Source organism: Camelus ferus, chromosome 26, assembly GCF_009834535.1.
Source record: "Camelus ferus isolate YT-003-E chromosome 26, BCGSAC_Cfer_1.0, whole genome shotgun sequence".
Taxonomy (NCBI): domain Eukaryota; kingdom Metazoa; phylum Chordata; class Mammalia; order Artiodactyla; family Camelidae; genus Camelus; species Camelus ferus.
Window position 1 is genome coordinate 675,606 of NC_045721.1, and position 12,915 is coordinate 688,520.

At 46.1% G+C, this 12,915-nt stretch overlaps 1 protein-coding gene across 8 annotated transcripts in view; it reads right to left on the bottom strand.

Moving 5' to 3' along the window:
* Window positions 1–12,428, bottom strand: part of INTS10 (integrator complex subunit 10) — a 32,920-nt gene extending 20,492 nt beyond the window's left edge. For 4 of the 8 annotated variants that reach the window (XM_032468330.1, XM_032468331.1, XM_032468326.1 and 1 more), the window contains exons 1-9: window positions 12,204–12,428; window positions 11,386–11,453; window positions 9,943–10,046; window positions 9,094–9,233; window positions 6,794–6,875; window positions 6,163–6,303; window positions 5,564–5,735; window positions 4,923–5,092; window positions 4,012–4,145 (exon numbers count right to left, since the gene is read on the bottom strand). In XM_032468330.1, coding sequence (XP_032324221.1) covers window positions 4,012–4,145; window positions 4,923–5,092; window positions 5,564–5,735; window positions 6,163–6,303; window positions 6,794–6,875; window positions 9,094–9,233; window positions 9,943–10,046; window positions 11,386–11,453; window positions 12,204–12,332 — 1,140 coding nt within the window. In that variant the 5' untranslated portion in view covers window positions 12,333–12,428. Of the gene's footprint in view, window positions 1–4,011; window positions 4,146–4,922; window positions 5,093–5,563; window positions 5,736–6,162; window positions 6,304–6,793; window positions 6,876–9,093; window positions 9,234–9,942; window positions 10,047–11,385; window positions 11,454–11,749; window positions 11,808–12,072; window positions 12,093–12,203 lie in introns of those variants that run through there. The other 4 variants (XM_032468334.1, XM_032468333.1, XM_032468332.1 and 1 more) reach the window with 4 other exon arrangements.
* Between the last annotated feature and the right edge of the window lie 487 nt (window positions 12,429–12,915).

The following is a 12,915-nucleotide window of genomic DNA, read 5'->3' on the forward strand; positions in this document are numbered from 1 at the left end:
TCACACCATACACAAAAATAACTCAAAATGGCCTAAAGAATTAAACATAAGACATGACACCATAAAACTAGAAGAGAACATAGGCAAAACATTCTGACATAAATTACAGTAATAGTTTCTTAGACTAGTCTCCCAAGGCAAAAGAAATTAAAAAAAATATACAAATGGGACCTAATCAAACTTAGAAGCTTTTGCACAGCAAAGGAAACCATAAACAACACAAAAAGACAACCTACGGACTGGGAGAAAATACTCTGCAAACAATGCAACCAACAAGGGCTTAATTTCCACAATATACAAAGAGCTCATATAACTCAACATCAAAAAAACAAATAATCCAATCAAAAATGGGCAGGAGACCTAAACAGACATTTCTCCAAAGACATACACATGGCCAACAGTAACATGAAAAGATGCTCAACATCATTAATTATTAGAGAAATGCAAATCAAAACTACAGTGAGGTATCACCAGTCAGACTGGCCATCATTGAAAAGTCCACAAATGATAAATGCTGGAGAGGGTGTGGAGAAAAGGGAACCCTCCTACACTGTTGGTGGGAATGTGGACTGGTGCAGCTACTATGGAGAACAGTATGGCAGTTCCCTAAAAAACTAAAAAAAGAGTTACCATAAGATCCAGCAATCCCACTCCTGGGCATATATCCAGAAAAGATGAAAACTCTTAATTTGAAAAAACTACACATGTACCCAATGTTCAGAGCAGCCCTATTTACAAATAACCAAGACATGGAAGCAACCTAAATGTCCATCGACAGATGACTGGATAAAGAAGATGTGGTATGCGCACACAGTGAAATATTACTCAGCCAGAAAAAAGAACGAAATACTGCCATTTGCAGCAACATGGATGGACCCAGAGATTATCATACTAAGTGAAGTAAGTCAGAGAAAGACAAATATTATGAGATCACCTATATGTGGACTCTAAAAAACAATACAAATAGAACTTATTTACAAAATAGAAACAGACTCACCAACACAGAAAACAAACTTATGGTTACCAAAGGGGAAAGGGGAGAAGGAGGGATAAACTGGGAGTTTGAGATTAACAGATACACACCACTAGGTACAAAACAGATGAACAATGATGTACTGTGTAGCACAGGGAATTATATTCAGTATCTTATAATAACCTATAATGGAAAAGACTCTGAAGCTGTACACCTGAAACTAACATGAAATTGTAAATAAACTATAGGTTAAAAAAAAAAAAAAGGCCCATCAAGCTAGTTTCAGAAAATATAGGCACTTCCTTCCCACCACCTACCTTCTCCCAATTCCATGACATCCAGGACCCTCCCCCCAACCCCATTTAGCATCACAGTCTTATTACTCGCCTCGGTAATGACACACACCCTGATCTGTGTCTCAGCCAAAACCCCCCACCTGTCAGGCATCCTTGTTCATCAGGGTCCTGCTCCCACCACACGTGGGCGATCCAGTCAGACACAGTAATACTAATGGTGTGTTCACTGGTGTGGAAACTTAGGGAACACCTTCCTGCCTCAAAATGAGATCAGGAGTTAACAGAAGGGAACTCAAATATGGTGGGGACAGTGTGGAGTTCCAAACAGTTTATAAAATGTAGACAAATTGGTTCTGAAATGCAAAAGAACATTCTAGGGCTCAGAGGGGATGCTCTGAAGCCAGAGTCCTGACCCCAGGGACGACACACGCGTGTGCGCGCGTGGGAACGCACTGTCCACGGGAGAGGCTGCCCCCAGCTCTGGTCACCTGGCCGGTCACGTGAGCAGGGCACTGAGGCCGGGTGGAGAAGCCTCCACTAGAGGCCACCGTTATCAGAGACTGCAGCTGCTAAAGGGAAGTCAGACATCTGGATTGTGATGAGAAAGCTCCCAAGTTTTAGAAGCTAGGTTACTAAAAACCAAACTACAAGAAATCGAAACCTGTCTGTAAGCTGAGCTCATGGGCCATCGGGTACGTCCCCGGCTGCAGCGGGACAAACAGACCTGGCTGGGCCTGCACCGGGTGGGGCCGACGGTGGGATGGAACCCCAGAAAGGCCAGGAGGGCCAAAGCCTGCGAGCAGAGCCTGCGAGGTGACATGGGACAGGTGAGGAATGGAAAGCAGAACAGAAGAGCAGAAGGGGAACAGCTCTACCACAGCCTGGATCCAAACTCAGGAGCGAAGTGTGGGAATCCCTTGTTCACCAGAAGGTCACCGAAGCCCGCTGGGGCTCAGGTGCTGTATGGAGGCCCAGGTCAGAGGGCAGGAAGAGACAGACAATGTCCTCGGCCCCACGGAGCTTGTCATCTGGCAAAGGGCCACAGATGGCACACCAAGCAACCAACAAAGTAAATGATTCACGGTGGAAAACGACCGCTGAGGCTGCTGGGTAGAGAAGAGACCGTGGGGAGCAAGACTGGGAGCTGGGAGACAGGTGACGACCCAGGTGACCGAGGGCAGAGGCTGGGGTGGCCGGGCAGGGAGGAGGTGGTGGTGGCGCAGAGAAACGGATGGACAGGGCTACGTCATACACAATGAACAGCGGGGGGACACAGCACTGCTCCTGGTTAAAACTAGTAACACGCTACTGATCACCTACGTGGTCTCACTGTGAAACCACCCACCTTCAGAAACCAGAAGGGAGAGCCAGTGACAGGGACCCGGCCTGGGAGTGTCAGGAAAGAAGGAAAAAGCAGAGAAAAGGGGGCACCGAGAAAGCCTGGCTATTAGCACAGAGATCTTGGCCTGCGGCTCATGGTTGGTTTCAAAGCATGTATCAATCTCTGAAATTATTGGCAAACTTGTGCCTTTGACCATTCTCTTTTCAGCAGGGTTAATCCCCTTACGTGCGCTCAGAATGGCCACATCCTCTGGCTCCAGTCCATTTCACACCAGAGAGTCTGCAGAGACATCAGACCAAACCCACCCCTGGGCCGTCTCTCATCACCCCGGGGTCTAGTGAAACGTTACTCAAGGGCTGAGAAGCGGGAGAGGAGCGGGGACCAAAGTCGGGGAGACTCCTGGCTGCCCCCCATTTCCACTAGAGCGGGGGTCAGCACACTACCACCCGCAGGCCAAATGCTGCTTTTGTACATAAGGTGTGGCGGGGACGCGGCCGCGCTGCCTGCGTCCCACTGTCGACGGCTGTCTGTGCGCTTTGGCAGCAGAGCTGAGCAGCGGCGAGGGAGGCAGGGCCTGAGAGCCTGGGATGCTTACCCCGGGCCTTATAGAGAGAATTGTCACCGAGGGCATCCTGGCCTTCACGTGACACAACGGGCCTCCGCTAAAGCTTTTCTTGAAACAATTCCTCTGCTTAAAAAGTTTGGAAACCTGAATCGATCTCAGGCTTGCCCCCTAATCAGACCAGAAGATGGATGGTCCCTCACTCTCTCTGGCTTCCTGCACCTTTTGTGCAAACTGCCCCCTCTTGACAAAATCTCCCTCCCAATTTCAAAGGACAAGACCTGACAAGGCTGATGCCAAGGACTCGTCTCCTTTATGGGACCTTTCCAACATCTCCCCTTGGGTGATGACGACTCCCTGCCCTGATGGTCAAGGCTCTCCCCATTCTGTGGCCTATGCCCAGCACAACACCCAGAGTGACGTGTCCAAGGTAGTTCATTTGGTTTTGCTTTTTAAATTTAATCGATGCCATTCAAACAGGTGTTAAGTAACTCCTACCAAGTTTCTCAGCCTTGCTACTGGCCTTTCGGGCTGGGTAGCCCTATTATGGGGGGCTGTGGCATGCCTGGTGCCACCTCAGGTCTCCACTCACCAGATACGAACAGTAACCCCTCCCCACTGAGCCACAACCATCAGAGATGTCCTTGGACACTGCCAAATGCCCCAGGGGGCAAAAGCATCTCTGGCTGAGAACCATCACTTCATACAGTAATTATATCTTATAATTAAAAGACCTAAACCTTTATCAGTTTAGTTCCAAAGCCATATTTTTACAAAGATTCATTTCTGGCAACCCATACATACATAATCTGTTCATAATTATATCTGAAAGAGTTACCATGGGTTTTTCTCTTCCCTCAGCTAGTTTCCTCTTTTTATGTATGTGTTTATTTCGATCAACTTCTACATCACCGTACACATTTGATACGTCCTCGAGAAGAACCAGTGGAACCTGGCTGGGGGCATTGGGACCTGCGGATGGACGGAAAACAGTAACACTGAGAAATGTAGCAAGGAAAAGAGTAGTTCATATCAAGCAGATGTCTACTCAACTGTCACCTAAAAATGTGTCATTAAAAAAAAATGTTCGCTATGATCCCAATTAGGCACATAAATAAGAATACACACACAGAATATAAGAGTGCACGGATATACACCAAATTGCTAATAAAAGTTCTCTCTCAGCGGCGGACTACAAGCCAAAGTTCCTTCTTTGTGTTTGTTCTTACGTATCTACAATTTTTTTTTTCCCAATGATCATGAATCATAAAATCAGCCAAAAACGTGAGACTGCGAAGCGACATGTGCTTTATGGTTACGAATTCCAAACAAATCTAAATATTGGAAAGACTACAGGTAATACACAAAAATGAGTGCTGTGTTACACTGGAAATACTGCGGGTGGTTTCACCCTCTTATTTTTCTATTTTTCTAGAATTTATATGCATATGTATTATTTTTAAAAATCTTGACTGCAAAGTGTTTGGAAATCTACTTCACTACTTTGCTACATCTGCTACTTTTTCAAAACAGAGGCATTCAATATCTGTATTTGGTCTCACAGAACCAGTATATCCTTTGATGTAGAACTTTTTATGTACTGACATAAAAATCAACAACTAATAAAAGCGCAGGCATCACCCTGCGGCCACCTGGACCCAAGAACAGGGTTAAGGTAAGCATTCTCATCTTCCTCACCCTCCCCAGTGAGGCCAGCACTTTGGGACCCTCTAAAATTCTTAAACCAACCTTGGAATAGAGACGGCTGTATGCTGCTGACATACTGGAATGCGTTCTTAAAGAAGACCAGCATCGTGGAATAGACCACTTGGTTTTTGTATTTGGCATGAGCTTCGTTATCAAAGTTGTTCATGTATCTGCAGAGATCCTTCATTCTATGCAAAATATCGCCATAGCTTCTGAAAGATGAAGGATGGTCAAAGTTATTGGAGTACTCTGGGCTGGTCGGCCAAGGGTCTAAGCAAGCAACAACAGAACCATCACACTGACCAAACGTGGCTCTAGGTATGTAAAATTATTCCTCATCGTCTGAGTCTGGATGCATATTCCCCTTCTCATTCAGAGCAGTGAGGAAGCTGAGATTTTTAGGATGTTTAGGGACAAACATGCCAAGCAGTCTCTCTTCCCTCCTAACGCCAAGGAGTGCTTCACACTTTACATCAGCTTAAGAGTTCACTCTTCCAAGGGGAATCTTTTAATAAAGTGAAACACCATACTCTTCTGCATAAATACTGACTGCCACAGAATTTGCCTAGAGGGAGGTGCACCTACACATGACACGCTCTTAGAAAAGTGTTTTTGTTTTTCAAAAATCATGCTATCAAAAGATTTGTTACCCAATCCTAGAAATGAGCAAATTTTTTTTTTACCGTCTTCCTTTATCCATCTGCCATTCACATCTCATTCCAACAACATTCAAAATCTTAAACAGCCTCTCCCAAGGGTCCACAATCTGGGACGATTTTTCAGTCAGCCCTTCTATTATGTACTTCTGAGAGCTGCGCTTGCTAGGCGACATTAAATCAGATGTTTCTTGGGCACCTGAGATGTGAGAAAAAAGAAGCCTACGATTAACATTCCTACTTACTATCTACACTGTATTTAATCAAGAAAAAAACCGTCTGACTCTCCATTCAAAAGGCAAGAGCACAGAATCGCAACACGTCATGTGTTTTGTTCAAAGACCCACAACTGGCCGCTGGTATAGAAGGAAGTGACTTCTGTGCCGTGGAACATGGATGAAGCTACTCTCACAGATCAGCAGGTGGACTGTTCCAGCTGAGGGGTAAAATTGGTTCCAGGAAAGTCTCATCTCTTAACTGTAGTGTTTTTTGCATAGGAATCGTCTTTTAGAAAGATTAGTATGCACCCGGAGGAGAATAATCAGAATGTTGACAGACTTCTAAGCTTGAAGTTTTATAAAATGAAAAATAAAAGGAAATGAAAGAAATTGCAGATTCCCGCTCACCTTGATGCTGATTCTCTGTCTGAGTAGACCTAGTGACATAGTTGATATAAAACTCAGCTGCTTTGTTCAAGTACTTATATAATAAATTGGCCGGCAACCGAACGTCATGGTTGTTAATTATTAGAGGAAGGACATCACAAACTGTTGAAGAGGAAAAATGAGCAAAAACCAATTAAGTTGCTTGTGTACTCTAGGGTTCTGGCAAAAACAAAATTTATTTTAGGGTTCACTTAATACGTCTCTAAAATACATAAGAAAAAAACCCTTATGGCACGTTTATTTTAAAACCGCTGAGCAGAGGGACACCAGTGGACGGAGTCAGCAAGGAAACACACAGGCAGACTCTACATGATGGGTGGTGTCTGGGCGGCAATGCACATGTCTTGTCTATTACTATGCTTCGTACTGAAATATGTGGTTACACATAGTCTTTCACGGGTATCAACCATTACATAACAAGACTTTAGAAACTGCTTAAAGTGCTTTCTGGACTGAAAAAGTAAACAAAAATTTAAGTTCCATAATATGAAAAGTCCCTCTGCTTTCCCCAATGACCTTATTTCTCTAATGACACTTACCCCAGCATATTCTACTTACATAAGGAATTAATACAAAATGTAATTTTTCTTACCAAACAACTTTCGAAAGCAGTTAACGGGAGATTCTTGTTCTTCAATTGTTTCGGCCTCTAACAGCGCCTCCCCGAGGCCAACCTGTTTCAAAGCACAAGCAATCGTTTCAATGTGTTACAGGTTCAGGTGCCAGACTAACATGAAGGAAGAGCGTATTTTATTTACCACACAGTCTCTAATTATTCAAATGTCCCCAAGAAACACATAATCTCACTTTAAAGGCTAAAATACTAAAGAATGCATCAGCTATACACCCTGGACGGGAACCCCACGCTCACCTGACCACAGACTAGTTGGTCTGGGTTATTCTTCTCTGAACTAGTACAATTAAAACACTAAAAGAACGTCTAAGAGACTTAAAGGAAGCACTGGAACTAGTCAGAATAACAGAGACGTACAGATGTTTCTAAGAAATATGGAAACGAACTGTAGTCTCTACATCAAGATGTATTCTATAGGGGAGGGTATAGCTCAGGGGCAGAGTGCGTGCCTAGCATGCACAAGGTCCGGGGTTCAATCCCCAGTGCCTCCACCAAAAGTGATAAATAGATAAACCTAATTACCTACCCCCTGCAAAATTTTAAAATTTATAAACCTTATTACCTATCCCCCAAAATTAAAAAAAAAATTAAAAAAAGTTCAGTGGTAGAGTTCATGCCTAGAATGCACAAGGTCCTAGGTTCAATCCCCCATACCGCCATTAAAAATAAATAAATAAACCTAATTACCTCTTCCCCTTTAAAAAAATTGTTTTAGAAAATGTATTACGTAGGCAAAACTTAGTACTTTCAAGAGTTGCCAGGAGTAGCCAGTCAGACAGCCTGGACGATGCTGGACAGAGCCATTTGAGTCTCAAGGCCACTTCTCCATCACTAATGTCCTAGCACCATAGAAAGTTGGCTTATGAAAATCCCCCGAGCCATCCGTGTTATCTCCCTTGCAATCACCTGGGGCTGCGTGGGTTGGGGGAGGGGTGAATGAGGTGAAAGATGACATGAGACCAAAAGTGAAAAGTCAGACTAATGATCAGAGTGTCCCAGGCTGACTAGTGTCTTCCCCCAAATTCATGTCCATTCAGAACCTCAGAATGTGACTTTATATATTTTTATCTTATAAAAAAAGGTCTTCATAGATGCAGTTAGTTAGGATGAAGTCATACTGGATCTATCCAATGACTGGTACCCGTATAAAGCCATGTAAAGACACAGGGACCCAGACACACGAAGAAGGCCATGTCACAGCAGAGGCAGAAATGCAGTGATGAAGCCACAAGGCAACAAATGACAAGGACTGCTGGTGAGGAGCCATGAGAGGTACCTGGAGCAGTCTTCCCTGGAGCCTCCCCAGGGAGCACGGCCCTCGCCACACCTTGCTGTTGGACTTCTAGCTTCCAGCACTGAGACAGAATAAACTTTGGCTGTTCTAAGGCACCTAGTTTCTGGTACTTTGTTATAGAAGCTAAAATCCAGAGGTACAGAGAAGGTTAACTGGGGCCAGCAGCCAGAAAAGTAGTGAGGGAAGGGATCAGCAAGTTTGAATTAAGAGAGTTAAGGATGTGACTCCCACCTCTCCCACTGGCCGGCTATGGGAAGTTACCAACACATTTAAGACTCCATTTCATCACCTCTGAAGTCACATACTCTCTATCTTAAGGGATCTGAGGAGCACAGGACATACCTAACACGTACCAGTGCCGGCCAGTAGCTCTCAATATCGTTAGAGATGTGAGGAGCGGGCAGAGTAGATGGAAGACAGTGTCCACAGCACAAGCACGTGAAAAACGTGCCTCGTAAGACTACAAACTAAGGCTCTCCTTTCAATTCAAACACACTGTGGAACATCCTGGAACAGGTTACTTTCTTATTAAACCTCACTGTATTTTACCAATCCCAGATAAGCAGCACTGTCAAAGCCTGGTGCTGTCTCCTTACACTGGTAAGATGACTTCTACTGGAGATTCAGAAAGTTTGGTAACAATGACACCCTTTTAGATTTACTGACAAAGACTCCTCGGTTTGATCTTACCCAGTGGTTCTCAGAAGTTCTGCTTTACAGTAATACACACGATAGCTTCTTAAATATACTTGTGAGTCCACTGATCAATTGCAATTTTTTTTTGGCAGGGGGAGGTCATTAGGTCTCTTCATTTATTATTCATTTTTTGTTTTTTATTTTAATGGAGGTTCTGGGGATTGAACCCAGGACCTCGTGCGTGCTAGGCATGCGCTCTACCATTTGACCTATATCGTCCCCCACAATGGTACTTCTTTTTAAGAAAAAGGAAAGGATCAAATCTTACCCCATGTTGCACCACCGTTTCAGGGAAGCGTCTCAAAAGTAGAAGCAACATTTCTGATCGTTCCAAAGTGTTGAAGCATTGTTCTGTAACCTTTAGTAACATTTCACACTGGACCCGGCCAGGAAGAGTTTCAAATAAACCTGAAGACAACACATCTCACTTTTAAAAGTTTCTCACAAAGAAAACACAGAAGCGCAAGTGCAAGTAAGGCGTTATCGTGCACAGAACACTATACACCAAGGGAAGAATCACTATTGTTGGGTTTCTCCTACAACCTGGAAGGCTTTGGGTCAGACAGTATTGGGCAAGCGAGGTTTGCAGAATGACCAGAAAATATTTAGAGGCCTTACTGGATCCAGAAGAGAAGAACGGTGTGTAGGAAGGGTCACAATGGTGCTTGTTGCTGGCTGACATAAAAAGCACACACTTAAGTTGAAATAACCTAAATAATCTACTTTCTTTTTTATGCAAAATCTGAAATCTTGGATTGGCTACAGCAACCAACACAGAGTGAAGGTTAATGGGAAAGGTCATAAGTTACTGCAAGTTTCTCTCCTGTTTTGTGGAGATCTACAGAAGCTTTTTGATTACTGTAGAACTTGTTGAAAAATATATTCAGTTCCCAAGGCTAACTTTGTATCCATATCCTTTAAAGGAAGCTTAAAGGGTTCTAAGCAAATGCTCAAGGGACCAAGCGACGTCATTTGTACAGGCTTCAGTTGCCAAGAACAAAACCTACACATGGGCACCGATACCAAAGACGTGACTTTTTTGTGAAATTACTACACAGAAGTTGGTAAGCCAGAAATAATTAATTCATACACTATTAAGTTCCCACTTCATTCTTACTTCTTAAAAACTGTGTTTGTTTATCCTGTGAGTCGTTTCTTAATGCTGATGTAATAATGCTGATTTCTCTCCACACCACCGGCTGATCTGGGAAATTCACAAACCTATTTTTAAAACGAATGCATTAAAGTGTCAGAGTAATATAGTATCCAAAAAAGAACGTAAAACATTAGCATTGGAGAAAAGCACTTTTTACTTTATTCCAATGGGATACATAGATGTACCAAGACAAACCAAAACAAAGATATAAAAATAAAAACTAAGAAAGTCTTTAGAGGTTTTTTTATAAGTGAAAAGACAAGTGACCATAACATGTAAACCACTCCTAAATAGCAACAAGAAAACACACACACACACATCCTCCCACACAAAAGGAAAAACTGGAAAAGGCAAATCACAGGAAAAATATACAAAAAGCCAAACAAAACATTTGAGAAGATACTCAGCCTTATTAGTAATACAACACAAATTTCTAAAAATAGCAAGACACCATTTCCTCCTATCAGGCAAAAGGTAATATCCGACAGAAAGCCTGATAATATCCAATGTTGCCAAAGGTGTGGGAAAACAAGCACTCTTACACATCATCAGTGGAGATGACAACTGGCACGGTATTTTTTTGAGAGTATTTGACAGTGTATCAAAATTTTAAATGTGCATACCCTCTGAAGAGGAAAATCTATGTCTAAGAACCTATTCTACAGAAAGACACCAAAATGTGAGTACAAAATTGCTTACTGACATTCCAAATATAATTTCAAATAACTAGAAACTAAATATTCACCAATAAAAGAGTGGTTATGAAATGCTATGTAGGCACAGGGAACCATATTCAATATCTTGTAGTAACCTCTAATGAAAAAGAATAGGAAAACGGATATATGTATGTATATGTATGACTGAAACTTTATGCTGTACACCAGAAATTGACACATTGTAACTGACTATACTACAAAAAAAAAAAAAAGAAGAAATGCCATGCAGTCATGAAAAAGACTGAAGTAAATTCCCTCCACCCTGACATGGAAAAGGGTCCATCCTCAAGGCGGGTGATGTAAGCAGTATGCCATAGCCCCTCCCCACAAAACCACTGAGATGTATCAGGTATATATGTACACAATACACACAGAACTTAACTCTGGTTCAGTTTAGGAATGCCTTTCACTTACTGTTCTCTGTATTTCGGTTATTGTTTGAACTTCTGCGAAGAGCCCGTCTTATTTTCCAAAATAAAGTATTGGACAGAACGGTTTTAACGAGAATAAAACCTAAGAAGACTTCTCTCGAGAAAGCATGTCAGCAATTAAGGGAAGGCCTAGACTCATGACTACGGACGCTTTAGGTACCAAACCTGCAGATGAACTTGAAGATCTTCCCCCAACTCCCGCTTCCACAGACAGGCACAAAATCTCGTGAGAGACCCAGGCTAGCGTCCCCACTCACATGTCGTAGAGCAGTCTCCCGGCAGTGGCCGTCCGCTCCGCATTGCGCTCGATGCTGTACATCTCATACTGCGACAGGGACCAGACGCAGGGGTCAGGCCCTCGGGCCCGGGCTGGGCTGGTCCTGCCCACCCCACTCCCACCCCGCCTGGGAGGTCCTGAGAGTTCGGCATCACTAGGTGACACGGGGCTCAGGAGAGGGGCCCTGGGCTCACGTCACCCCTCGGTTGCCAGGATTGGTGGAGTTAGGGCTGGAAAGTAGCAGGTGCCGAACGGATGGCGGTCCTCATTATCAGGAGTATTGGCTACAGCTGACGTGTAACCCGTGTGTCGGTTTGAGAGATTCGCGTTATTGATACACTTACACTCTGTGCTGATTGCCCACGTAGGGCATTTACTCCGTACAGAGCCACAGCACAGCGCTGCCGCCTCCGTCCACCCCACTGTGCACGAGCTCTCCACGGCTCATTCATTCACCCGGGTCTCGTGGGAACCTCCAGCACCACCCCTCCCACCCCCAGCCCTCCGCCTCTCCCACCCCCCGGGCCTCCCACTCCCCGACCCCCGCCTCTCCCACCCTCCGCCCCCAAGGCGGCCCCCCCGGGCCCAGGAGCCAGCGGGCGGCCCTTCCCCGCGGCCCAAGGCGTCGTCCAGGCCACAGAGAGCGTACCGCTCCCCTCGTCCCTACCGGCCCCGGCCCGGAGGGGGCCCCGGCGTCTCCGGTGCCGGCCTCGCGGAGGAGGCCGCGGCGACGGCCCGGGCGGGAGGCGGGGAAAGCCGGAAGGCGCGCTCCCACGTGCGCGCTCCGCCGGGCCTCACCTGGATGTTGAAGTCGGCGGGGTAGAGGCTGCGGGCCGTGATCAGCCAGGCCTTGGCGGCCCACAGGTCCTGCTGCACCAGCTCCCGGGCTCGCTGCACCAGGAACTCGCAGTCGCCCTGGGCCGACATGACCCGGGCGGCGTCGGGCGGCCTGAGGCGACGGGACCTGGCGGCTGGGAGACGCCGCCGCCGCCGCCGCGAACGCTACTGCGCATGTCTGGGGTCGCGCGGACGCCGCACGCTGGTTCCGGAAGAGCTTCCGGGTTTTGTGAGCCGCCTCCTGGGGTCGGCTCTCCACCTCCGCCAGGCCCCTTCCTCCTTGGAGGAGCTGGAGTGTTCGTCCCGCCTCCTCCAGGTCGCCTCCAAGACGTGGAGAAACGGATTCTCACTCCCGCGGGCCCGGGGTGGGTGACCCTGGTGCAGCCACGGAGCATGCGCGAGCCCGGTGCCGGCGGCGAGGGGACGTGGACGCTCAGTCCAGGATCAGACGGTCCTGGGCTGTCCTCAGGCTTGGAGCCGGGACACGGCTGGGAAGAAGCTGGGGAAGAGAGGGCACAGGGCGGCGGGGGAGGCCCCTCGGCCTCCGGGGCATCGCCGGATTCGGTGCACCGGTTTCTGTCCGGTGGTAACGCTGGGCTGGGGCCTTGCACCCTCAGTTACGGCCCCATCTCATGTTTGTTGCGCCTTTATTCCCTGGTTTCTCCAACATTTA